The 27,127-nt window shown below is 43.9% G+C and overlaps 2 protein-coding genes across 6 annotated transcripts in view; both read right to left on the bottom strand.

Annotated features, from left to right (window-relative positions):
- Window positions 1–20,637, bottom strand: part of ZNF528 (zinc finger protein 528) — a 45,021-nt gene extending 24,384 nt beyond the window's left edge. Inside the window, exon 1 of the mRNA XM_016934331.3 lies at window positions 20,555–20,637. The gene's annotated coding sequence lies outside the window, so the exon portion shown is untranslated. The remainder of the gene's footprint in view (window positions 1–20,554) is intronic.
- The window catches only part of LOC468984 (zinc finger protein 610), a 58,317-nt gene continuing 32,524 nt past the window's right edge, over window positions 1,335–27,127 (bottom strand). For 2 of the 5 annotated variants that reach the window (XM_063802166.1, XM_063802167.1), the window contains exons 3-5: window positions 21,737–21,863; window positions 20,555–20,683; window positions 8,316–10,431 (exon numbers count right to left, since the gene is read on the bottom strand). In XM_063802166.1, the coding sequence (XP_063658236.1) occupies window positions 8,795–10,431; window positions 20,555–20,683; window positions 21,737–21,863 (1,893 nt within the window). In that variant the 3' untranslated portion in view covers window positions 8,316–8,794. Of the gene's footprint in view, window positions 1,423–8,315; window positions 10,432–20,554; window positions 20,684–21,736; window positions 21,864–24,361; window positions 25,138–27,127 lie in introns of those variants that run through there. The other 3 variants (XM_009436248.5, XM_016934326.4, XM_016934327.4) reach the window with 3 other exon arrangements.

Below are 27,127 nucleotides of genomic sequence, written 5' to 3'. Positions count from 1 at the left end.
CCCATCTCTACTAAGAAAATACAAAAAAATTAGCCAGGTGTGGTGGCGGGTGCCTGTAGTCCCAGCTACTGGGGAGGCCGAGGCAGGAGAATGGCATGAACTCAGGAGGCGGAGCTTGCAGTGAGCTGAGATCGCGCCACTGCACTCCAGCCTGGGCAACAGAGCGAGACTCTGTCTCAAAAAAAAAAAAAAAGTGGGGGGTCAAAGAAATACATGTGAAACAAAACATTCATAGAACTGTTATGTTACAACTACCAAATGCTGATAAAAGAAATCAAAGACAGCAAATAGAGACATATACCATATACATTTATTGGAAGACTCCATGTAAAACAATATGAATTACACAAATCTGACACATAGGGTTAATACCTTTCCTAATTAAGGCATTCTGCAGATACTAACAAGGTTAGCAGTTATGTAGAAAGACAAAAAACCCAAACACCTAAAATAGCTAAAACATCTGACCAACAACAACAAAAGATTGGTATCATTTCATGTGATTTCAAGTCTTCTAATACAATAAAAGTATTTTTTCCCTTTCTCATATTTATAGTAAACCTAGTTTGTACTTGTCATTGTCTCGAAGCAAGAACCTGTCCCAGAAAAAAAAAAAAAGAAAGAAAATTTCCATTCAAAACTAACAGGATTTAGGCCAGGCATGGTGGCTCACACCTGTAATCCCAGCCCTTTGGGAGGCTGAGGCGGGCAGATCAAATGAGGACAGCAGTTCGAGACCAGCCTGGCCAACTTGGTGAAACCCTCTCTCTACTAAAAATACAGAAATTAGCCAAGGATGGTGGCAGGCACCAGTAATCCCAGCTACTCAGGAGGCTGAGGCAGGAGACTAGCTTAAACCTGGGAGGCAGAGGTTGCAGTGAGCCGAGATTGCGCCACTGTACTCCAGCCTGGGCAACAGAGTGAGACTCTGTCTCAGAAAAGAAAAAAAAAAAAAAAAACTAACAGGATTTATACTATTGGTTTTCCACAGAATTCTCCCAGTTGCAGAGTTTCCCAAACACTATTTATTAGTGTGGCTTTGCAGGGTGCAGTGGCTCACACCTGTAATCCCACCAGTTTGGGAGGCAGAGGAAGGAGGATGACTTGAGCCCAGGAGTTCCAGGCTGCAGTGAGCTATGATTGCCACTGCACTCCAATCTGGCTAACAGAGCAAGACCCTGTCTCTCAAAAAAAAAAAAAAAAAAAAAAAAAAAAAAATATATATATATATATATATATATATATATATATATATATATATACAGCTTCCACTCTGCCCATCTGAGCTCTTACCTGTGTTCACACCTTTGATCCATTCCCTCCCATCTGGATTTTTTGCTATTTTCCCTTCACTCTCCAGAGTCCAGGGCTCTCTCCTTTGCTCCCACATAGAGATAATACTCAGGTCAGGAAGACAGATTCCTGTTTATAAAAAAAGAGAACCAAGGTGTACTGTGGCACCTTTAAAACTCAAGCCCTGGGCTGGGTGCAGTGGCCCAGGCCTGTAATCCCAGCACTTTGGGATGCCAAGGCAGGCAGATCACTTGAGGTCAGGAGTTCGAGACCAGCCTGGCCAACGTGGCAATATGCTGTCTCTACTAAAAATATAAAAATTAGCCAGGTTTGGTGGCGGACGCCTGTAATCCCAGCTACCTGGGAGTCTGAGGCAGGAGAATCACTTGAACCCGGGAGGTGGCGGTTGCAATGAGCTGAGATAGCACCACTGCACTCTAGCCTGGGTGACAGAGCGAGGCTCCGTCAAAGTGAAAGGAAAGAGAGAGAGAGAAAGGGAGGAAGGAAGGAGAGAAAGAGAAAGAAAGTCTATGGTTTCCAAAACATACTTCTGTTTCCATTAATTTATTAGGAATGCTCTTCCATCTGGCTGTTGATCTGTGTCCTGTGTAACATCCTTTATAACAAATGGTACACCTCAGTAAATTGTTTCTTCAAGTTGTGTAAATCACTCTAGCAATAGCAAATTCTGGGGGCAGTTTTGTGCAACTGAGCCCTCAGCCTCCTGTGAGATCTAATGCTAACTCCCTATAAATGGTGTCAAATTGAGTTCAATTAGAGAACACCCAGTTTTTATCTGATGAAAAATAGCTTGTTGGTGGGAAGTAATCCCCACACATTTTGATGACCGGAGATGAGGCATTCTGTGTTGAGCATTCACTATTGTGTTGATTGTGAGAGTAGAAAAAACACTTTGGTTTTTCCTCCTATCTTATACACTCACCCACACCCTACCCCATCCCAGAAGTGAAGATAGTGACCCACACCTGAATGAGTCAAGTCACTGCCGTCTGGCAGAATAAGGACAGCAAATGGAAGCTAACCTCTGATACCAAGAATTATGAAATGCACATGCCTTATAGACAGTTTTCCAATTCTCATCTTCATCTGTATATTTTAAACAAATGTGATGTTTATTATAGAGAAATTAATCATAATATCCAATCAATTCATCATTCATCTGGACTGAGTGTCCCCCTCTTTCCTCATTACTGTGTGTTTCTCTACCTACCTCTCATTCTCACCTTCTTTTCCTAGCTTTTTTTTCTCTTTATTTTTCCCCTAGGATTCTCCTCATTTCAAGCCCTTCTTCCTTCTCCTGCTCTTCCCTCTATTCCTTCTCTTCCACTTGTTCTGCTCCTTTCTCACTTCTTTCACCTCTTATTCTTCTTTCTGCCCAATATTTGTCTCCAATTTTCATATAGTTCTGCCTCTTTCTTCCCCCCGTCTCTGCTGCCCCCTAGCTTCCCCTGTTAAATCCCCTCTTCCCTGCTATATCCACCTGTCCCCTCTGGCATCCCCAGATCCCAGTTCTCCCCAGGCTGTGGTTCTCCCTGTGCTCTCCTTGTCACCGGCTGCCCCTCTTGCTCTCCCAGCACCATGCTGCTCTGTCTGCCCTGGCTCCAAATCCCTCCTTCTCTCCCCAACTCTCCATCTGAGGAGCCTCCCCTTTTCTGCCCCTCTCCCTATCTTGCTGAACTTTCTCTCTCTAGAAACCCAGTTTTTCTCTAAATTTCTCTAGTTGCTTTTCTCCCCCTGCTCCTTTCTCAGCATCTTCATGCACTGTCTCTGCAAATCCCTCATCCACCATCTACTTTGCCATCTGTTTTGTTTTGTTTTTTGTTTTTTGAGATGGAGTTTTGCTCGTCGCCCAGGCTGGAGTGCAATGGTGCGATCTTGGCTCACCGCAACCTCCGCCTCCCGGGTAAAAGCGATTCTCCTGCCTCAGTCTCCAGAGTAGCTGGGATTACAGGCATTCGCCACCATGCCTGGCTAATTTTGTATTTTTTAGAGACAGGGTTTCTCCATGTTGGTCAGGCTGGTCTCAAACTCCTGACCTCAGGTGATCTGCCCGCCTCAGCCTCCCAAAGTGCTGGAATTACAGGCGTGAGCCATTGCACCCAGCTGCCGTCTGTTTATGGGTCTCCTTCATTCTTCTTTCCCATTTCACCATTTTTCTATTTCCTCTCCTCCACACATTCATAGGGAGGGGACTGCAGTCAGATCCCCACCTCAAGAGCACATTTTCTGTGGGATGGAATTTGGGACAAGAGAAACCTTAACGTCCTGAGATAGAAGTCACGTCCCCACACTCAATATCAGGAGAAGGGGAGGCCTGGGGAGCAGAAGGGCCCCCGATCAAGGAGGAAAAAGGCAGGAGAAAGTCAGGAGAGGGGCAGGGTCTGCAGGATCCCAGGACCAGGAAGAGTTCACGGCCTCCCTGGGACTGGGGCTGCATCGCTGCGCTCCAGGAGCCGACGAGGGAGCGGAGCGGATGGGAAGCGCCCAGGGCGGGAATCAACCTTGCGGTGAGGACTTTAAAAAAGGTGCGGGCCAGTGCAGGGGACACTGAAGGACTTGAGGCAGGAAAACTCCGCGATAAGAGCTGTCTATATGGCCCTGTGGCAGAAGCACGGGCGACACGACCCCATGGAACTGGGTCCATTAAACCTCTGTCTTCATAAATTACCCAGTCTCGGGTATTTCTTTATTAGCAGTGTGAGAACAGACTAATACAGTAAATTGGTAATGGTATAGAGTGGGGTGCTGCTATTAGGATACCTCAAAATGTGGAAGCAAATTTGGAACTGGGTAACAGGCAAAGGCTGGAACAGTTTGGAGGGCTCAAAAGAAGACAGGAAGATGTGGGAAAGTTTGGAGCTTCCTAGAAAATGGTTGTTGAATGGTTCTGACCAAAAAGTCCAGGCTGAAGGTGGTCTCAGATGGAGATGAGGAACTTTATTGGAACTGGAGCAGAGGTGAGCTGCAGGGGCGGAGCCCTCATGGAGAACCTCTGCTAGAGCAGTGCAGAAGTAAAATGTGGGGTTGGAGCCCCCACACAGACTACTCACTACTCGCCTAGTGCAGCTGTGAGAAAAGGGCCACCCTCCTATAGACCCCAGAATGGTAGATTCACCGACAGCTTGCACCATGTGCCTGGAAAAGTAGCAGACACAACACCAGCCTGTGAAAGCAGCCAGGAGAGGAGCTGTACCCTGCAAAGTCACAGGGGCAGAGATGGGTTCCCTGCAAGACCATTGGAACCAACCTCTTGCATAAGTGTGACCTGGATGTGAGACACGGAGTCAAAAGAGATCATTTTGGAGCTTTAAGATTTGACTGCCCTGCTGGATTTCAGACTGGCATGGGGCCTGTGACCTGTTTTGGCCAATTTCTCCCATTTGGAACGGGCATTATTTACCCAATACCTGTGCCTCCATTGTACCTAGGAAATAACTTAACTTGCTTTTTATTTTACTGGCTTATAAACAGAAGAGACTTGCTTGTCTCAGATGAAACTTTGGACTGTGGACTTTTGAGTTAATGCTGAAATAAGTTAAGACTTTGGGGGACTGTTGGGGAGGCATGATTGGTTTTGAAATGTGAGGACATGAGATTTGGGAGGGACCAGGGGCAAAATGATATGGTTTGGCTGTGTCCCCACCAAATCTCATCTTGAATTGCAGCTCCCATGATCCCCACATGTGGGAGGGACCCGGTGGGAGGTAACTGAATCATGGGGGTGGGATTTTCCTGTGCTGTTCTCATGATAGTGAATAAATCTCATGAGACCTTATGGTTTTATAAAGGGCAGTTTCCCTGCACGGGCTCTCTCTTGCCCGCCACCATGTAAGACATGCATTTGCTCCTCCTTCACCTTCTGCCATGATTGTGAGGTCTCTCTAGCCCTGTGGAACTGTGAGTCCATTAAACTTCTTTTTCTTTATAAATTACCTAGTCTCGGGTATGTCTGTATTAGCAGCATGAGAACAGACTAATACAACATCCCAGGCTGCTCACCTATCCCTCTTCTCCAATTTGGACCAGCTGGGGAAGTCCATCCTGCTTTCCCTAGAAAGCCTCATGTAAATGTTTATGTAGTAAACATTTGCAGACCATACCAGTGTATGGCATCATCATTCTCAATATCTAACACAAACTTCAGGTGGACTTCAAACAAATTCCAGTACAGCAGTCAAAAGTTCAAATTATTGGTCAAGCATGGTGGCTCACACCTGTAATCTCAGTACTTTGGGATGCTGAGGCGGGTGGATCACGAGGTCAAGAGATCAAGACCATCCCAGCCAACATGGTGAAACCCCGTCTCTATTAAAAATACAAAAATTAGCTGGGCGTGGTGGTGCAGGCTTGTAGTCCCAGGTACTCATGAGGCTGAGGCAGCCGTTTGAACCCAGGAGGCAGAGGTTGCCATGAGCTGAGATTGCACCACTGCACTCCAGCGTGGTGACAGAGTGAGACTCTGCCTCAAAAAAAAAAAAAAAAAAAAAAGTTCAAATTGCCAAAAATGTTATAAGGGGAAGTATATGAAGTTTCTAGTTAATCTACAAAAGCAAAACAAATTCCCATTCTGTGTGACCATTCTTAAAATTTGTGGGCCAGGCGCAGTGGCTCACACCTGTAATCCCCGCACTGTGGGAGTCCAAGGCGGGTGGATCATGAGGTCAGGAGTTTGAGACCAGCCTAGCCAATATGGTGAAACCCTGTCTCTACTAAAAATACAAAAATTAGCCGGGCGTGGTGGTGCGCGCCTGTAGTCACAGTTACTTGGGAGGCTGAAGCAGAAGAATTGCTTCAACCTGGGAGGTGGAGGTTGCAGTGAGCCGAGATCGTGCCACTGCACTCCAGCCTGGGCGACAGAGTGAGACTCTGTCTCAAAAAAAAAAAAAAGAAAATTTATGAACATTAATATTTTCCACTTACGTCACTGAGCACTACTAGGAAAAAAAAAAAAAAGACATGCACTACTAGGAAAAAAAAGACATTGTGGTACAGTATTTTCACTCTTATTAACATACTTTCTTTCATTTAATAGTATTTGTCGCCAGGCGCAGTGGCTCGCGCCTGTAATCCTAGCACTTTGGGAGGCCGAGGCAGGCAGATTGCCTGAGTTCAGGAGTTCGAGAACAGCCTGGGCAACATGGTGAAACCCCGTCTCTAATAAAATACAAAAAATTAGCTGGGCGTGGCAGCGTGCGCCTGTAGTCCCAGCTACTAGGGAAGCTGAAGCAGGAGAATTGCTTGAACCCGGGAGGCGGAGGTTGCAGTGAGCCGAGATCGTGCCACTGCACTCCAGCCTGGGTGACAGAGCAAGACACTGTCTCAAAAAAAAAAAAAAAAAATAGTATTTGTCATATATTTGTATTTTTGCTTCATAAAAATTAAGGTGCATGCCATGAGTCTTCCTTGGCACACAATAGGCACGTAGAAATATAATGAACAGTGAATGTTTCATGGACTTTTGAGGGTGTAGGCTGAAGTGGCACAGAAAGAATAACTCAAGTATTAAGTATGATTAGTGTAAATTATACTTACCCAAGGATATGCACCACAAGTGTGTGCATATGTTGATTTCACACACACACAAAATTGTTCTGGATGCGTCAACCTTAATGGTGCATTTTTTTAAAATGCCTATTTTACACTAAAGTTAGAGTGATTAGACACATATCACTGCTACATAACTCAGTGTGAAGACAAAACCAAACTGCAGAGTATTTACTATTAATGTTGCATTACTGTGCAGTATATTCTTCTAAGGGGGGACTAAAACAATTGGTAGAAATGATGTGATTCATTCATACTTAGGAAAATTTTAATTAAAGCATGAGAACTATGTACATTCTAAATCAAACAGTTGGAAATTATGCCAACAGTTAAATGTAAATGCTACTCAAGAACATGGCATACTGGTAGTTTAAATTCTCTAATCAACTGTTCTCTCTTCCATTTGAAAAATGACCACTATGTATTTTTTTTTTTTTTTTTTTTTTTTTGAGACAGAGTTTTGCTCGTCACCCAGGCAGGAGTGCAATGGTGCGATCTTGGCTCACTGCAACCTCTGCCTCCCGGGTTCAAGCGATTCGCCTGCCTCAGCCTCCCGAGTAGCTGGGATTACAAGCATCTACCACCACGCTCAGCTAATTTTTGTATTTTTAGTAGGGATGGGGTTTGGAGATATTGACCAGGCTGGTCTCAAACTCCTGACCTCAAGTGATCCACCCACCTTGCCTCCCAAAGTGCTGGGATTACAGGTGTGAGCCACCGCGCCCAGCCAAAAATGACTACTTTTTAATCATTCTTGCCTAAACAGTGATTGCTATGCAGTCCAAGTGCCCACCATCTCCCTTGCATGATTTCTATAGATATGCTCTATTTCATGGCTAGTTGGTAGAGCACAGAAGCACTGTGCCATTCTGTCAGGAAAAAAGTGCTCAGCAACAGTATGATGATTGCCATCATCATTTTATATGATTCCTCCCCACCTCCATGCTCTCTAAATCAGACAATAATAAGAAAACGCACTGTTCTTCTTCCTCGGGAAACTGATAGAAATGATTCTCAGCTAATGAAGTCATCCCTGTCATCATACTGCTTCTTTTTGTTTTTTTGTTTTTTTTTTTAAGACGGAGTCTCACTCTGTCCCCCAGGCTGGAGTGCAGTGGCGTGATAGCTCACTGCAAGCTCCACCTCCCAGGTTCACACCATTCTCCTGCCTCAGCCTCCCGAGTAGCTGGGACTACAGGCAGCTGCCACCATGCCTGGCTAATTTTTTGTATTTTTAGTAGAGATGGGGTTTCACCGTGTTAGCCAGGATGGTCTTGATCTCCTAACCTCGTGATCCGCCCGCCTCGGCCTCCCAAAAGTACTGGGATTACAGGCGGGAGCCACCGCGCCCAGCATCCTACTGATTCTTTTCAAGAGACCACAGTGAAAGGTCTGTAAAGAAGTCACATGAAGTGATTTCAGAGTTGAGGATGAAAGTCATAAAATGTAAAGTAGCCTTTTCAAAAAACCCCATATAATTAGGTTTTTTAATTGCCTAAATATAACTGACCATTTCCACATGCCCTTGGACCTTTGACATGCATCACATCATGAGATTCAACGTATTTGGAGCTGTGACTTTTCTGCAGCATGCAGTATCATAAATATTGGAGAACTAGAGACTGAATTCGCTTGTGTAAATCTTATCATGTTCCATAGTAATGGTCCTTGAATAATAGCCTCAGCATACATAATCCATCTGTATGGTTTCATCCAAGATGTATGTTTTGATATCTAGTCATTTGGCAGGCCTCAAGAGACCTGATTCACATACATTGCTATGATTTCTCTTTAGTATGGAATCTCTGATGTTGATTAATGCTAGAACTTAGCATGAAGAGTTTGCCATACTCAGTTTGTAAGAACTCTCTCATGAATGAATTCTCTCATGCTGTGCAAGGTGTGAATTATTACTAAAGATCTTACCACACACATTTCATCTGTACGGTTTCTGTCCAGTATGGATTCTGTGATGATTTACCAGGTTTGAATTTCGAGTGAAGTCCTTACCACATTCATGACATCTGTATGGTTTCTCCCCATTATGAATTCTCTCATGTTTTTTTAGGTATAACTTGTGGCTGAAGACCTTGCCACATTCATTGCATTTGTAAGGCTTCTCTCCAGTATGAATTTGCCTATGTTGTGCAAGGTGTGAATTGTGACTAAAGACTTTGTCACATTCACTGCATTTGTAAGGTTTCTCTCCAGTATGGATTCTGTGATGATTTGCAAGGTTTGAATTTCGAGTGAAGTCCTTGCCACATTCATTACATCTGTAAGGTTTCTCTCCAGTATGAAATCTCTGATGATTGCTTAGGGATAATCTATGCCTGAAGACCTTGGCACATTCTTTACATTTGTAAGGTTTCTCTCCAGTGTGAATTAGTAGATGGGCAGTAAGGCCTGAACAGTCTCTAAATGCTTTGCCACATTCATTACATTTGTAAGGTTTCTCTCCAGTGTGAACTCTTTGATGTCGTGTAAGGCACGGAAGTCGACTAAATACCTTGCCACAGTCACTGCATTTGTAAGGTTTCTCTCCAGTATGTATTCTCTGATGTTGTGCAAGGTGTGAATTGTAACTGAAGACTTTGCCACATTCATTACATTTGTAAGGTTGCTCTCCCGTGTGCATTCTATGATGATTGGTTAGACAAAACTTGTGCCTGAAGACCTTGCCACATTCTTTACATTCATAAGGTTTCTCTCCAGTATGGATTCTTCGATGTCTGGTAAGGTGTGCATTTCGACTGAAGACCTTGCCACATTTATTACATTTGTAAAGTTTCTCTCCAGTGTGAATTACAAGATGAGCAGTAAGGCCTGAACCCCCTGAAAATGCTTTGCCACATTCCTTACATTTGTAAGGTTTCTCTCCACTATGAATTTTCTGATGTCGTGCAAGGTGTGCATTTCTATTGAAGACCTTGCCACACTCATTACATTTGTAAGGTTTCTCTCCAGTGTGGATTCTGTGATGATTTGCAAGGTGAGAATTTTGAGTGAAGACTTTGCCACACTCATGACATTTGTAAGGTTTCTCTCCAGTATGGATTCTCTGATGTCGTGCAAGGAGTGAAATTCGATTGAAGAGCTTGCCACATTCATGACACTTGTAAGGCTTCTCTCCAGTATGAATTCTTTGATGTTGTACAAGGTTTGAACTGTTACTGAAGACCTTGTCACATTCATTACATTTGTAAGGGTTATCTGCAGTGTGGATTACTTGATGGTTAGCAAGGCTTGAAGACACTCTAAAGGCTTTGCCATGCTCATTACATTCACAAGGTTTTTCCCTTATTTGTGCTTTTTGTTCTTGTGGGAGAAATGGAGAATCATCAAAATCATTTCTGTATTTATTTAAAATGTGGGATTTGACACTAGAATAAATTTTTTGAAGTGGTGAAACTAAGGAATTGTTGTTGATAGGTTTTTCGACATGTTTACATCCAGAAATATTCCTTTCAGCTTGAAATAGCTGCAGTTCACTCAGATGTAACTGAAAGGTTAATCCAAGTTGATTTTTAAGAGACTTGTTTCTGGCATTGCTTCCCAATTTAGAGCTGCTCTCTAAAAAAGAAAGAAAAAAGTGGAACTTCATCCCATGACAATGGCATGTTCAGTGTCTGACAGAGAGACTAGATTCTGCCTCACCTGACTCAGACATGGAAAGGAATATCAGCATACTGTGTGTATCATGCTGGCAGTGCAGAAAACAAAAGGGACCGAAGGATGCACTGGAGCAGTGGGGAACCTGCAGGAGTCAGGTGGATTATGGGTGAGTTTGAGAGAGATTATGAGCAGAGAAATACAACAGAAATTGAAAGCTTTTGAGAAAAAGCAGGGATGAGCCTCTTAAGGAAAATCAGAACTTTTAGAGCAGCTGTATAGTCATTAGTAATAGTACTTCCACATGCCAGAAAAAAACACATCCCCAGAAAAGGAGTGGCTGTTCCTATACCCTTTATAGCAGGCTAATTAGTAAAGGTATCCTCCTGCACAACTCTTACACAAAATAACTGGGAGAAGTGGTTGCTTTACCAAACCTAAACCAAAAATTACGAGGCCTACAAAAGGACAGGGAAATATGACTAAAATTATGATCAATCAATCAATCTCCACAAAACAAGCCTAAAAATAGGCAGCCCTCTGAATTACTTGACAAGTATTTAAAGCAACTGCCTTAAGATGCTTAATGACAGAATTGCTCTCTCCCTCTCCCTCTCCCTCTCCCCTCTTTCCACGGTCTCCCTCTGATGCCGAGCCGAAGCTGGACGGTACTGCTGCCATCTCAGCTCACTGCAACCTCCTTGCCCGATTCTCCTGCCTCAGCCTGCCGAGTGCCTGCGATTGCAGGCGTGCGCCGCCACGCCTGACTGGTTTTCGTATTTTTTTGGTGGAGACGGGGTTTCGATGTGTCGGCCGGGCTGGTCTCCAGCTCCTAACCGCGAGTGATCCGCCAGCCTCGGCCTCCCGAGGTGCCGGGATTGCAGACGGAGTCTCGTTAACTCAGTGCTCAATGGCGCCCAGGCTGGAGTGCAGTGGCGTGAACTTGGCTCGCTACAACCACCTCCCAGCCGCCTGCCTTGGCCTCCCTAAGTGCCGAGATTGCAGCCTCTGCCTGGCAGCCACCCCGTCTGGGAAGTGAGGAGCGTCTCCGCCTGACCGCCCATCGTCTGGGATGTGAGGAGCCCCTCTGCCTGGCTGCCCAGTCTGGAAAGTGAGGAGCGTCTCTGCCCGGCCGCCATCCCATCTAGGAAGTGAGGAGCGCCTCTTCCCGGCCGCCATCACATCTGGGAAGTGAGGAGCGTCTCTGCCCGGCCGCCCATCGTCTGAGATGTGGGGAGCACCTCTGCCCTGCCGCCCCGTCCGGGATGTGAGGAGCGTCTCTGCCCGGCCGCCCCGTCTGAGAAGTGAGGAGACCCTCTGCCTGGCAACCGCCCCGTCTGAGAAGGGAGGAGCCCCTCCGCCCGGCAGCCACCCTGTCTGAGAAGTGAGGAGCGTCCTCCCTCCTCGTCCGGGAGGGAGGTGGGGGGGTCAGCCCCCCGCCTGGCCAGCCGCCCCGTCCGGGAGGTGAGGGGCGCCTCTGCCCGGCCGCCCCTACCGGGAAGTGAGAAGCCCCTCTGCCCGGCCAGCCACCCCGTCCGGGAGGGAGGTGGGGGGGGTCAGCCCCCCGCCCGGCCAACCGCCCCGTCCGGGAGGTGAGGGGCGCTTCTGCCCGGCCACCCCTACTGGGACCCAGTGAGGAGCTCCTCTGCCCGGCCACCACCCCATCTGGGAGGTGTACTCAACAGCTCATTGAGAACGGGCCATGAAGACAATGGCGGTTTTGTGGAATAGAAAGGGGGGAAAGGTGGGGAAAAGATTGAGAAATCGGATGGTTGCCGTGTCTGTGTAGAAAGAGGTAGACATGGGAGACTTTTCATTTTGTTCTGTACTAAGAAAAATTCTTCTGCCTTGGGATCCTGTTGATCTGTGACCTTACCCCCAACCCTGTGCTCTCTGAAACATGTGCTGTATCCACTCAGGGTTGAATGGATTAAGGGCGGTGCAAGATGTGCTTTGTTAAACAGATGCTTGAAGGCAGCATGTTCGTTAAGAGTCATCACCACTCCCTAATCTCAAGTACCCAGGGACACAAACACTGCGGAAGGCCGCAGGGTCCTCTGCCTAGGAAAACCAGAGAACTTTGTTCACTTGTTTATCTGCTGACCTTCCCTCCACTATTGTCCTGTGACCCTGCCAAATCCCCCTCTGCGAGAAACACCCAAGAATGATCAATAAAAAATAAAAAAAGAAAAAAAAAAAAAAGATGCTTAATGAGCTAAAAAAGATAACAGAGACAGATAACTAAATAAAATCAGGCAAACATTACATGAAAAGAAAAAGAATACCAATCACAGGAGAAACTACTAAAACCAAAAGAACAGAAATTCTGGAGCTTAAATATGATAACTGAAGTAATATTTCACCCAGGGATTCAACAGCAGACTGCAAAAGGAACAGAAAACAATGAGCAAATTGAAAGATATGTTATTCAAAAGAATCAGCTCCAAAGAGCAAAAAGAAAAAATGATGAAGAGAACCAACCCTAGTACATTTTTGAGATACTATCAGGTGGAACAATATACAAACTATTGGAGATTCACAGGAAGACAGAGGATTCGAAATCACCATTGTAGAAATAATGTTCAAACATCCCTAATCTAAGGAAAGAAATAAATATACAAATTCAAGAAGCTGGGTCAACTAACTAAACTAAAATGCTAACTAAAACGAACCCAAGGACATTCAGAGACATACTATACAGAAATTATCAAAAGTCAAAGACAAAGAAACAGTCTTGATAGCAGCAACAAAAAAGACTTGTCACATAAAGGGAAACTGTATAAGATTATGTGTATTTTTCAACAGAAACTTTGCAGGCTAGAAGGCAGTGAGAGGAAATGTTGAAAATACTTTTTAAAAAAAAGCAAAAATATCAACCAAGAATACTATATTTAGTTAACATTCACCTGCAAAAATAAGAAATTTAGATGTTCTTAGAAAATGAAGAGCTGAGGGAGTGCATTAGTATTCTAGACTCACCCAACAACAAATGCTAAAGGGACTCCTTCAATATAAAATAAAATGTCTCTAAATAGTATCTTTAACCTTAATGAAAATAGAAAGTTCACCATTAAAGGCCAATAAATAATCAAATATAGAGATATTTATTATTACTCTTTTCTTTTGTAACTTGACCTTTAATGGTTTTTGTTTGTTTTTTGAGACAGAGTCTTGCTCTGTCACCCAGGCTGGAGTGCAGTGGCGTGATCTTGGCCCACTGCAACCTCCACCTCCCAAGTTCAAACAATTCTCCCACCTCAGCCTCCCAAGTAGTAGCTGGGATTATAGGCATGCGTTACCCCACCTGGCTAATTTTTGTATTTTTAGTAGAGACAGGGTTTCGCCATGTCAGCCAGGCTGGTCTCGAACTCCTGACCTCAGGTGATCCACCCGCCTCAGCCTCCCATAATTCTTTCCTAGCAATTAAAAGACAAAATCATTTAAAAAGCACTATATATGTATAGATTTTCCTTAAGAATCCCTGCTTTTTCTCAGAAGCTTTTTTGATATATGTTAATGGGACCATAACATATATCAAAATAATTTCTGCCATTAATAACAGAAAGTGAGAGCAGAGTTGTGAAGTAGACTTTCTATACCTAAAGTTACACTGTTAATATTTAAAAATAGAATGTTTCAATTTCACAGTATTTGAAGTAGCTGCAATGCTAACCACAAAAAGAAAATCTATCCGACACACACAAGAGATGGGATTCAAGTATGTTACTATGATGAAACAAGCAAAATACTACAGAAGGCAGTAAGAAAGACACGTAGGGAAAAAAAATCTACAAGATTTAAATAATCTACAGATAATAATCTAATATGTATTCTTTTGTTTTTAATAGTTACTATGTTTGATATTCTCCTTCTTTTCATGTAATGTTGGCCTGATTTAACTTTGCAATCAGAAGAAAACAAGATTTACTAAATCCTATCTGCAAGAAACTCCCTTTAATTCTAAGGAGACACACAGGCTGAAATGGAAAGGATGGAAAAATATTTTCCATGCAAACAGGAACCAGCAGAAAGTACAGGTAGCAGTGTTAATATGAGAGAATAGACTTTTATTCGAAAACCATAAGAGACAAAGATTATTATAAAATGATGAAAGACTCAATTCACCAAGAAGATACAACAATTATAAATATATAAACACCAAGTGTCAGAGCTCCTAAGTACAGAATGAGGCTGGATGCAGTGGCTCATGCCTGTAATCACAGCCCTTTGGGAGGCTGAGGCAGGAGGATTACTAGAGCCTAACAGTTTGAGATAAGCCTGGGCAACACACTGGGACCCCATCTCTATTAAAAGTAATAAGTAAATTTAAAAAAACTAAGTATAGAATGGAAACTTGATAAAACTCTAAAGAGAAATAGCTCCACAATATTATAGTTGAATTCAATATTCCAGTTTTGAAAATGGATAGAACCAGAAGAAGAATAAAGAAACAGAGGATTCTGGTTGGGAGCAGTGGCTCATGCTTGTAATTCCAACACTTTGCAAGGCTGAGGTGGGAAGATCACTGATCCTAGGGGTTCAAGTCCAGCCTGGGCAACACAGCAAGACCCTGTCTCCACAAAAAATTTTTTAAAATTAGCCAGGCATGGTGGTGCATGCCTGTAGTCCCAGCTACTTGGGAGGCTGAGGCAGGAAGATCACTTGAACCCAGGAGATGCAGGATACAATGAGCTATAACTGTACCACTGCACTCCAGCCTAGGCAAAAGAGCAAGAATATATCTAAAACAACGGAACAAGAAAGAAGGCAAAAATACATAAAACGCACTACAAGACAGACAATGATTGTGAATGAAAGAAAACAATTGCCAGAGTCAAAAGGAAACTTACTAAATGTAACAAAATATTTGCAAATCAAACCTCCAATAAGATGTTAATATCTAAAATATATGTAACTCATACAAATAAAAAAAGATTTCATTTAATATTATTATTGAATAAAAGTAAATGAAAAATTAAGAAATAAGGAAAAGAATGGAATACACATTTTTCCAGAGGTGATATACAAATAACTAGCAACCATATTAAACATGCAAAATACCACTAATCATTGGAAAAATGCAAATAAAAAACACAATGAGCTATCATCTCACATCCAATATGGAATGTTTATTGTTAAAAAAACCCAAAAAACAAAAAAACAGTAAATCACAAGTGGCAAAAATGTGCAGAAATGGGAGACTTATGTCCTGTTGTTGGAAATGTATAATGGTGCAAAGAAGTATGGGCCAGGTACGGTGGCTCACGCCTGTAATCCCAGCACTTTGGGAGGCTGAAGCAGGTAGATCACCTGAGACCAGGAGTTGGAGACCAGCCTGGCCAACATGGTAAAAACCTGTCTCTATTAAAGAAGTACAAAAATTAGATGGGTATGGAGGCACACGCCTGTAATCCCAGCTACTCGGGAGGCTGAGGTACAAGAATCACTTGAACCTGGGAGACGGAGGTTGCAGTGAACTGAGATTGTATACCACACTCTATCCTGGGTGACAGAGTGAAACCCTGTCTCGAAAAAAAAAAAAAAAAAAAAAAAAAATAAGTATGACATTTTCTCAAATAATCCAAAATCAAATTACCAGTATAGGCAACAATTCCTCATCTGGGTATATATACAAAAGAACTAAGATAGCAGCTTAAAGAGATATTTAGAAACCCATGTTCATTGAAGCATTATTAAAAATATCAGAGCCGGGTACAGTGACTCATGCCTGTAATCCCAGAACTTTGGGAGGCTGAGGCGGGTGGATCACCTGAGCTGGGAAGAGCACTTCTGCCCTCAAAGTCAAGGATGCAGCGACCTAAAACTGCACCACTGCCATCTAGCCTGGGCAGCAGAGTGAAACCCTGTCTCTAAAAAAATTAAAAATGAGGCCAGGCGCGGAGGCTCACGCCTGTAATCCTAGCACTTGGGGAGGCCGATGCAGAAGAATTGCTTGAACCCAGGAAGCGGAGGTTGCAGTGAGCCGAGATCGCGGCATTGCACTCCGGCCTGGGTGACACAGCGAGACTCTATCAAAAAAAAAAAAAAGAAAAATGAAAATAAATTCCCAATTTATACATTCTAATAAACGTAACTGACAAAAATATTATTTAATATCTTAATCAGGTAAAGGAAAGGAATAGAAATATTTATACTACCCATTCCAAAACTCCTGGAGTGTATATAAGTGTTACATAAACTCCTAGGCAAAAAAATAAAATAAAATAAAGGTCCTCAAAAATATATAAATCAATGGCCATTCCCTGATACAACATCCCCACACATATAAAACAAAGAAGACAAAGAGTACCATATGGAACTGTTGACTAAATACAAATAAGTCAAGTTCATTTATTTTTTATTTTCTTCTTATTTTTTTTTCTGAGACAGGGTATCACTCTGTACTAAGGCTGGAGTTCAGTGACGCCATCATGGCTGGCTGCTGCCTTGACCTCCTGGGCTCAGGTGATTCTCCCACCTCAGCCTCCTGAGTAGCTAGGACTACAGGTGTGCACCACCACAGCCAAATTTTTATATGTTTTGTAGAGACAAGTTCTTGCCATGTTGTCCAGGCTGGTCTCAAACTCCTGGGCTCAACCAATCCACTAACCTCAGCCTCCCAAAGTGCTAGGATTACAAGTGTGAGCCACTGTGCCTGGCCCCAAGTTCATTTCTAATACATGGAAAGGCCCAAAATAAAATCAGCAGTGGCTTTAGTCTTACAACCAGATGCATCATTCTAGTGAGCTATTCTGTCACGAGGACTCGGGCATCCAATAAAGGATCTTTCTTTCTTTTTTTTTTTTTTTTTGAGACAGAGTCCCGCTCTGTCACCAGGCTGGAGTGCAGTGGCACGATCTTGGCTCGCTGCAACCTCCACCTCCCGGGTTGAAGCGATTCTCCTGCCTCAGCCTCCCGAGTAGCTGGGACTACAGGCATGCACCACCACACCCAGCTAATTTTTTTTTATATTCTTAGTAGAGACGGGGTTTCACCATGTTGGCCAGGATGGTTTCGATCCCCTGACTTTCTGATCCGCCTGCCCTGGCCTCCCAAAGTGCTGGGATTACAGGCGTGAGACACTGCCCCGGCCTAAAGGATCCTTCTGTCAACTGTCTTTCCCATTCTGCTGAGTAAAAATCTCAGAAGAGCCACCTACTCCCGTTACACACACCACTCAAGTATGGACAAAGCACAACTGAAGAATGGCTGAGGAACCTTGTAAAATAAGAAATGCATACATTGGTCTCTTCGTTGGCTCCTGACACAGAGCTCCTAACTCCTTGGAATGTTCTGGGTGATAGGAATGTGATTTGTTCTAATGAGGCAACCTCTGTAGGTTCCCTCGACCGGGCTGATCATCAGAAAGACCAGGCCATGATTACAAGCATGAAAGTGTCAGCCCTATCCACTATCCTCCAGGAAGGGAAGAGGGGCTGGAGACTGAGATAATATCAATCACACCTATGTGATGAAGCCTCCATAAAAAATCCCTGAACTAGAAGAATCACTTGAACCGAGAGGCAGAGATTGCAGTGGGCTGAGATTGTGCCACTTCACTACAGCCTGTGACACAGCAAGACTCTGTCTAAAAAAAATAAAAAATAAAAAATAATTCCTGAACTATGGGGTCACGAGATCTTCCAAATGCTGAAGACACACAGGTGCCTGGAGGGTGGCACACCCAGTGAATCTTCCCACGTGCCTCCCCCTGTGAATCTCCTCATCCGGCTCTTCATCTGTATCCTTCAAAACATCCTTCAGCGTGAGGCAGTGAACCTAAGAAAGTGTTTTACTGAGTTCTGTGGGCCACCCTAGCAAAGTAATCAACCCCAAGAAGGGGCTTGAGGGAACCCCAACCTGTAGCTGGTTGGTAAGAAGGAAAGGTGACAACCTACTACTTGCGATTGGTTGCTGAGGTAGGGGACACGTTTGGGAACTCAACCCTTTGCCTGTGGGATCTGACTCTAATTCCAGATAGATAATACCAGAAAGGCATCACAGAAAACTATTAGATGGCCACTGAAAAACTGGTTGTTGGTGCGGAGAAATCCCCACCCATTCGGTTGACCAGAAGTGAAGCGCCCTCTGCTGAGTAGCATTTGAGAGTAGAAAAAACACCGTATTTTCCCTATCTCCACAAGACCTGAAGAGGCAAAGAGGGGTTGAGACGCCTTCATGCAATCTTTGAGCCCCACGTGCAAAAAAAAAAGAGCAGCCAATGTTTTCCTATGTTCTGATGAGGTCTTCCTCATATAGGAAATTGTGTGGACCATACACAGGTCAAGGAGGCAGGTCTATGCAGACCCCAGGTTTGATGTATAAACTTAGCATCAGATAAAATCACTACAGAAACAGAGACCACGGGAAAAAGAGACCCCTTTGACACAGCCCTCCCTATGTCCTTCAGAATGATGGAATCAAAGAATTCTCATAAGCCGTATGACAGGGTGTTGTCCATCATGATAAAGACTTTGCCTATGACACAGCAAAAGAAATAATTGGCAGAGTAAACAGACAACCCACAGCGTGGGAGAAAATCTTTGCAAACTATGTATCTGACAAAGGACTAACATCCAGAATCTACAAGGAACTCAAACAAATCAGCAAGAAAAAAACAAACAATCCTATCAAAAAGTGGGCTAAGGGCCGGGCACAGTCTCTCACCCCTATAATCCCAGCATTTTGGGAGCCCAAGGCGGGTGGATCACCTGAGGTGAATAGTTTGAGACCAGCCTGGCCAACATAATGAAACCCCGTCTCTACTAAAAATACATAAATTAGCTGGGCTTGGCAGTGGGTACCTGTAATCCCAGCTACTCAGGAGGCTGAGGCAGGAGAATTGCTTGAACTCGGGAGGTGGAGGTTGCAGGGAGCCGAGATCATGCCATTGCACTCCAGCCTGGGCGACAGAGCAAGACGCTGTCTCAAAAAAAAAAAAAAAAAAAGGGGGGGCGGTGCTAAGGACATGAATAGACAATTGTCAAAAGAAAATACAGAAATGGCCAACAAACATATGAAGACTCAACATCACTAATTATCAGAGAAATGCAAATTAAAACTATAATATAATACCCTCTTACTCCTGCAAGAATGGCTATAATCAAAAAATGAAAAAATACTACATGTTGGTGTGGATGTGGTGAAAGGGACCACTTTACACTGCCGGTGGAAATGGAAACTAGTACAGCCACTATGGAAAACAGTGCGGAGATTCCTTAAAGGACTAAAAGTAGATCTGCCATTTGATCCAGCAAAACCACTCCTGGGTATCTACCCAGAGGAAAAGAAGTCATTATACAAAAGAGACTTGCACACACGTTTATAGCAGCACAATTCACAAATGCAAAAATAGAGAACCAGCTCAAATGCCCATCAATCAACAAATGGATAAAGAAAATGTGGTATGCGTATAATATGGAATACTATTCAGCCATAAAATGGAACGAAATAATGGCATTTGCAGCAACCTGGATAGAATTGAAGGCCATTATTCTAAGTGAACTAACTCACTTAGGCAGTCCAGGTGGGAAGAATAGTTGAGGCCAGGAGTTCAAGACAAGCCTGGGCAACCTAGTGAGACCTCATCTCCACAAAACATTTTTTAAAAGTTAGCAAGATGCAATGGCACATGCCTACAGTCCCAGTGACTTGGCAGGCAGAGGTGAGATGATCATATGAGCCCAAAGACTGAGGGTACACGGGCTACGATCACACCACCACTACACTCCAGCCTGGGCAACAGAGCAAGAACTTGTCTCAACAAAACAAGACAAAACAAACTTCAATCAGAACTCACAGGATTTAAACTTTTATTTTCCCAAAGAATTCTCTCACTTGCAGAGCGCTCCCAAACAGAAACTCAAAGTGTGGTTTTGCAGGGTACAGTGGCTCATGCTTGTAATCCCACCACTTTTGGAAGCAGAGGAAGGAGGATCACTTGAGACCAGGAGTTTGAAGCTATGAGTTAAGCCACGATTGCCACTGACGATTGCCACTCTACGACAGCCTGGGTGACAGAGCAAGACCCTGTTTAAAAAAAAAAAAATTATGGGGCCTCCACTCTGGCCATCCAAGCTCTTACCTGTGTTCACACCTTTGATGCACTCCCTGCCACCTGGATTGTTTGCTATTTTCACTTCACTCTGCAGATTCCAGGGATCTCTCCTTTGCTCCAACATGGAGATAACACTCAGGTCAGGAAGACAGATTCCTATTTAAAAAAAGAAAGAATATCAAGACTATCCTGGCTAACACGGTGAAACCCCATCTCTACTAAAAAATACAAAAAAAAAAAAAAAAAAAAAATTAGCCGGGCGTGGTGGCGGGTGCCTGTAGTCCCAGATACTCAGCGTGAAGCTTGCAGTGAGCCAAGATAGCGCCACTGCACTCCAGCCTGGGCGACAGAGCGAGACTCTGTCTCAAAAAAAATAATAATAATAAAAAGAAAGAATAAATGTGTACTGTGGCATCTCCAAAATGCAAGCCCCATGTCTAGGTAGGAGAGAGGATATTATAAATGAATCAAGAATAGTATTTCGCCAGGCACGGTGGCTCACGCCTATAATCTCAGCACTTTGGGAGGCCGAGGTGGGCGGATCACGAGGTCAGGAGTTCAAGACTAGCCTGACCAATATGGTGAAACCCCATTTCCACTAAAAATACAAAAATTAGCCAGGCGTGGTGGCACGTGCCTGTAGTCCCAGCTACTCGGGAGGCTGAGGCAGAATTGCTTGAACCCGGGAGGCGGAGGTTGCATTGAGCTGAGATCCTGCCACTGCACTCCAGCCTGGCAACACAGGGAGACTCTGTCTCAAAAAAAAAAAAAAAAAAAAAATAGTATTTCACATGAATTCATCCACTGCCTCCTTCTGAATGCTGAGGGAACATTGTAACATGCAGACATCAAGCTCTCTTACAAGAACTAATGAATGATAAGCACAGGGGTGGGTAACACAGAACTGGATATCTTAAGTCTGTCATAAGGTTTGACGCATACTTAAGCCCTGGTACCACTCAATGATGAATCTCGAAGGGGGCAGAATTCTGAAGAAAGCAGTTATTTTAAGTCCAGAAGGTATTATGGAGCTTATTGTTTCTGAAAAATACAGCATTATAAAGCATTATGGAGGTTTTCATTTGTGAGTCAACAGGGTTTCAATCTCAGTCAAGCAATACAGTGACTCCTAAGATGCTAAGAGGCACACGACAAAATGCAAAAATACACCAGGGCAGATCTTGACTTCTGAAGGGACATTATCCTCACCCAGAAAGACCAGGTTCCTGTAGTTCTCCACCATCACTTCCCTGTATAAAGTCCTCTGAGCAGGGTCCAGACATTTCCACTCCTCCTGAGAGAATTCTATGGCCACATCCCTGAATGTCAAGTGTCCCTAAAATGAAAAACACATTTCACCAACAGGATATCACACAAAATGAGGAGACAGTTGTAAGGACTGACTTGATTGAAGTGGATGTTCTGACAAATCCACGTTAAGGTATTTTTTTAGCTAGTTATATGTTTCTAATTGTGTTTTAATATACTTCTCCATTAGAAGTTATGACATTCTTTTTTTTTTTGAGATTGAGTCTCACTCTGTCGCCCAAGCTGGAGTGCAGTGGCGCGATCTCGGCTCACTGCAACCTCCGCCTCCCAGGTTCACGCCATTCTCCTGCCTCAGCCTCCCGAGTAGCTGGGACTACAGGCGCCCGCCACCACGCCCAGCTAATTTTTTTTTTTTTTGTATTGTTAGTAGAGATGCGGTTTCACCATGTTACACAGGATGGTCTCGATCTCCTGACTTCGTTATCTGCCCGCCTCGGCCCCTCAAAGTGCTGGGATTACAGGCATGAGCCACTGCGCGCCCAACCTGATATTCTTTAAATTAGTATAGATTTCTAGGCCGGGTGCGGTGGCTCACACCTGTAATCCCAGCACTTTGGGAGGCCAAGGCGGGTGGATCATGAGGTCACGAGATCGAGACCATCCTGGCTAACATGGTGAAGCCCTGTCTCTACTAAAAATACAAAAAAATTAGCCAGGCCTAGTGGCGGGCGCCTGTAGTCCCAGTTACTCGTGAGGCTGAGGCAGGAGAATGGCGTAAACCTGGGAGGCAGAGCTTGCAGTGAGCCGAGATGGTGCCACTGCACTCCAGCCTGGGCAACTGAGCGAGACTCCGTCTCCAAAAAAAAAAAATTAGTAGAGATTTCTAATTTTGTGGACAACATAAGAAATACAAAAAATTAACCCACAGTTATTTCTATAGAAGCGTCAGATACTATATATGTAATTTTTTTTTTAGATGGAGTCTCACTTTATTGCCCAGGCTGGAGTGCAGTGGCACAATCTTGGCTCACTGCAACATCCGCCTCCCAGGTTCAAGTGATTCTTCTGCCTCAGCCTCCCGAGTAGCTGGGACTACAGGCACCCACCACTATGCCCAGCTAATTTTTCTATTTTTAGTAGAGACAGGTTTTCACTATGTTGGTCAGGCTGGTCTCGAACTCCTGACCTCAGCAATCCTCCCGCCTCGGCCTCCCAAAGTGCTGGGATTACAGGCATAAGCCACCTCACCCAGCCAGGATGAAGCTTTTGAACACCTCCCATGTGACAGGCACTTTCTAAATGTTGTACATGTACTAACGGCTATAACAACAAAAGCCCATAAAAGAACAATCTGTTCCCATCCTATTGAAGAGACAACTCTTTCTCAGACATTCTAAGAAACTTGCCCCAGGTGTGAAGGCTAAAAATGGCAGAGTAAGCGCCAGATCCCAGGAGTCTGGGCATTAGAATCAAACTTTAAGAATTAGGCCAGGCGTGGTGGCTCATGCCTGCAATCCCAGCACTTTGAGAGGCCAAGGCAGGTGGATCATTTGAGGTCAGGAGTTGAAGACCAGCCTAGCAAACATGGTGAAACCCCATCTCTACCGAAAATACAAAAATTAGCCAGGCGTACTGGTGGGCACCTGTAATCCCAGCTACTTGGGAGGCAGAGGCAGGACAATCACTTGAACCCGGGAGGCAGAGTTTGCAGTGACCTGAGATGGTGCCACTGCACTCCAGCCTGGGTGACAAAGCGAGACTCCAGCCTGGGTGACAAAGAGAGACTCCATCTCAGAAAAAGAAAAAAAAAAAGATCAAACAATAAAGTAACAGATCAGCATCAAAAGTAAATTGACAGACAATGACCTAATTGAGTATAGTTAAAATAAGTTCCGGGATTTAAAATCAAGAAACTGTCGCACATGTATCCCCATAACAGGTTACTATCCTTACAGCCATAGACTCACTATCATAACAGTGTAGAACAATTTTAAGGTCATGAAAATATATAAGATGTAATTTCAACTGTTAAAAGATATAAGACGTATATAAACTGATGATGCGCCTTTGATAAAAACAATAGACTTGCTCATCTGTGCACTCATCCACACACATCACATGTACACACTTATTCATATACATATATACATTCACACACATATACTCTAGTAAACATATATGTGACACCTGAAAGAGTTGTCTGTCAATAACCTCTTTTTTAGATATTTGTCTTTGTTTGTTTTTTAATGTGTCCAGGTTGCAGTGCAGTGGCTTATTCATTGCACACTACAGCCTTGAATTCCTGGCCTCAAATGACACCCTCTCCGAGTAACTAGAATGACAAGCGTGCACCACTGTGCCTGGCTGTCGTTGTTTTTGCAAATGTGCATTTCAGCATGTTTGCAACAATAAAAATGTATAAACTGTGCTCAATTCACTTTATAAACATTATTTCAAACTATTTCAAAAAGTCAGACCATGTAAAAACATAGAAACGAGAATTCCAATCTCTATTAAATACCCATACTGAAACATATGTTTCAAAAATTGAGATGGGGGTCTCACTATGTTGTCCAGAGTGGTCTCAAACTCCTGTGCTCAAGGAATTCTCCAGCCTGGGCCTCCGGAGAAGATGGAATTCCAGCCCCGGCCCATAAATATTAGGTTGGTGCAAAAGTGATCGCGGTTTGCCATTACTTTTGCACTAACCTAATTTTGTCCACTAAATATTTATTTAGGTGTTAGCAAAAGCCCAATGGAGGCTGAAACATCACAATCAGCAGTAAACATCAGATCGATTTCCTCTCATTTAAGGCACAGAAAAGGGGGCAGGCCTGTGAAAAGAGGGCGAGGCTTGGGGGACCGGAAAGACGTGCATCCATCTCGCGGATGAGAACTTCACGCAGCGCGGGCCGTGTCCAGGGGTCACTGAAGGATTTGAAGCAGGCAAACTCCGCGATAGGAGCTGTCTACATGGCCCTGTGGTGAAAGACCGGGGACAGGACCAGCCTCCGAGCGATTTTAACACTCAGGGAAGCGACCGCCAGACTCTCATTAGAACGTCTGAGTTTAGTCGGGGTGGAGGGAGCGATGCGGGGATTTCAAGGTCTGTGTGACCCCTGAGATGCCGGGTACAGAAGCGCAAGGGGACTCAGCATCCCAGATTTAATCTAAACAAAGGGAAACTCACACGCCGCAGCATGACCGTCACTCCACGTAATCTGCTTCCGGGTCTCCAGGAAACTGCGCGCGCAGCTGAGAGGAGAGGCGAGGCGAGGCCAGGCCCGGGTGGCATTGGGCGGAGCCTGCGCTTCCCTCCGCCTCGCTCCCAGCTCGTCTCGTTTTGGAGGCTAGACCTGCCGTGGAGACTGGAGGAACTCAGCTATCTGGAAACAGATCGTGCCCCGGCAGAGGGAAAGTCTGTTGATGATTAGATCCAGGAAAATTCCTGCTATTAAAATTAATTTTAAATCGGCTGTAGGAGCGCTCGCATGTGGTCCTAGCTACCCGGATGCTGAGGTGGGAGGATCGCTTGAGCCCATGAGGTGGAGGCTGCAGTGAGCCGAGGTCGCCCCGCTGCACTCCCGCCTGGGCATGAGAGAGAAACCTTGCGCCTAATAAATACATAATCATAAATAACAAATTGGAAATAAATAATTAAAATAAATAAATATAAATGAATAATAAATAAACACTAGTTTCCGGAATTTTAAAGTCCTTGAATTGTTTATGAAGGGGATGCAAATTAAAATATGAAAGGCAAAACCCTGCCAGGGCGGAATGTGCAATTTCCTTTTTTTTTTTTTTTTTTTGGAGACAGAGTTTCGTTCTTTTGCCCAGGCTGGAGTGAAGTGGCGCGATCTCGGCTCACTGCAACCTCCGCCGCCTGGGTTCAAGCGATTCTCCTGCCTCAGTCTCCCGAGTAGCTGGGATTACAGGCACCCGCCACCACACCGGGCTACTTTTTTGTACTTTTAATAGAGACAGGGTTTCTCCATGTTGGCCAGGCTGGTCTTGAACTCCTGACCTCGTGATCCGCCTGCCTTGGCCTCCCAAAATGTTGGGATTACAGGCGTGAGCCACCGCACCCGGCCAAGTTTTTTTTTTTTTTTTTCATATTTATATTAATCCTAGTGTATACCTGCCATTGTCTTACGGACATACTCAGGTCACAACTTTTTTTTTTTTTTTTTTTTTGAGATGGTCTCCCTCTGTCTTTCAGGCTGAAGTGCAAACAGCTCACTGACTGCAGTCTCGACCTCCTGGCATCAAGTGATCCTCCCATCTCAGCCTCCCAAGTAGCTGAGACTACAGGTGCATGCCACTATGCCCAGTCTCCTGTCACAAAATTTTGTCTCCAAACAGCACCCTCATTTGTTTGTACCCTAAAGTTTTCACCAGAGCAAAACAGGGAAGAAATGTATTAAACATAGAATTTGGAGGCAATGTAGGAAAAAAAGTAAAAATATATATACATATAAAAAATATAATTTTATTACAATTGAAAATGACCCATAGAATATATTGCATAATACCATAATCTGAAAATGACATATCCACAGTTTTTGGAAAAATGCTCTTCTAGTAAAATTATATTTATCGTATAATAAATATAGATTACAAAATTGTCATTATGTAATATATTACAAAATTGTCATATTGTATAAATATTATGAAACTATATGGTAAGTCACATTTATTATAAACACTTCCACACAATAATTTTCACTGAACTACTGTAAAAAAAACAAAAACAAAAACCTTAGGCAATTTTACTAAACTATATTTCACAAGCATTTTCAACAATCATATTGTGCAATGAGACCTGTATCTGTATCCATAAAAGGAATATAACATATTACCATGAAGAAAATTGGGGGTATTTCCTAACCAAGATGGCAGCAGTTTCCAGAGGAAGCATTCAGTGTTGTACTAGAATTGACTGCATTTTGTGATGTCTGAACACCAGCACCTTTTACACCTCTGCACTCCCTCTTCCTATTCTGCCCATCTGGTCAACTGATAATAAAGCCTCAGTGCTCACTCCTTTGGAACCAACTGGAAGTTCAAACCTAGTGTATACCAGCCATTGTCTTATGGACATACTCAGGTCACAACTTTTTTTTTTTTTTTTTTTTGAGATGGTCTCCGTCACCCAGGCTGAAGTGCAATAGTACAATCACAGCTCACTGACTGCAGCCTCGACCTCCTGGCATCAAGTGATCCTCCCATCTCAGCCTCCCAAGTAGCTGGGACTACAGGTGCATGCCACCATGCCCAGTCCCATGTCACAAAATTTTGTCTCCAAACAGCACTCTCATTTATTTGTCC

Source organism: Pan troglodytes, chromosome 20 (genome assembly GCF_028858775.2).
Source record: "Pan troglodytes isolate AG18354 chromosome 20, NHGRI_mPanTro3-v2.0_pri, whole genome shotgun sequence".
Taxonomy (NCBI): Eukaryota; Metazoa; Chordata; class Mammalia; order Primates; family Hominidae; genus Pan; species Pan troglodytes.
Note: the sequence above shows the minus strand (reverse complement) of the source record. Positions and strands in the feature narration are given on the sequence as shown.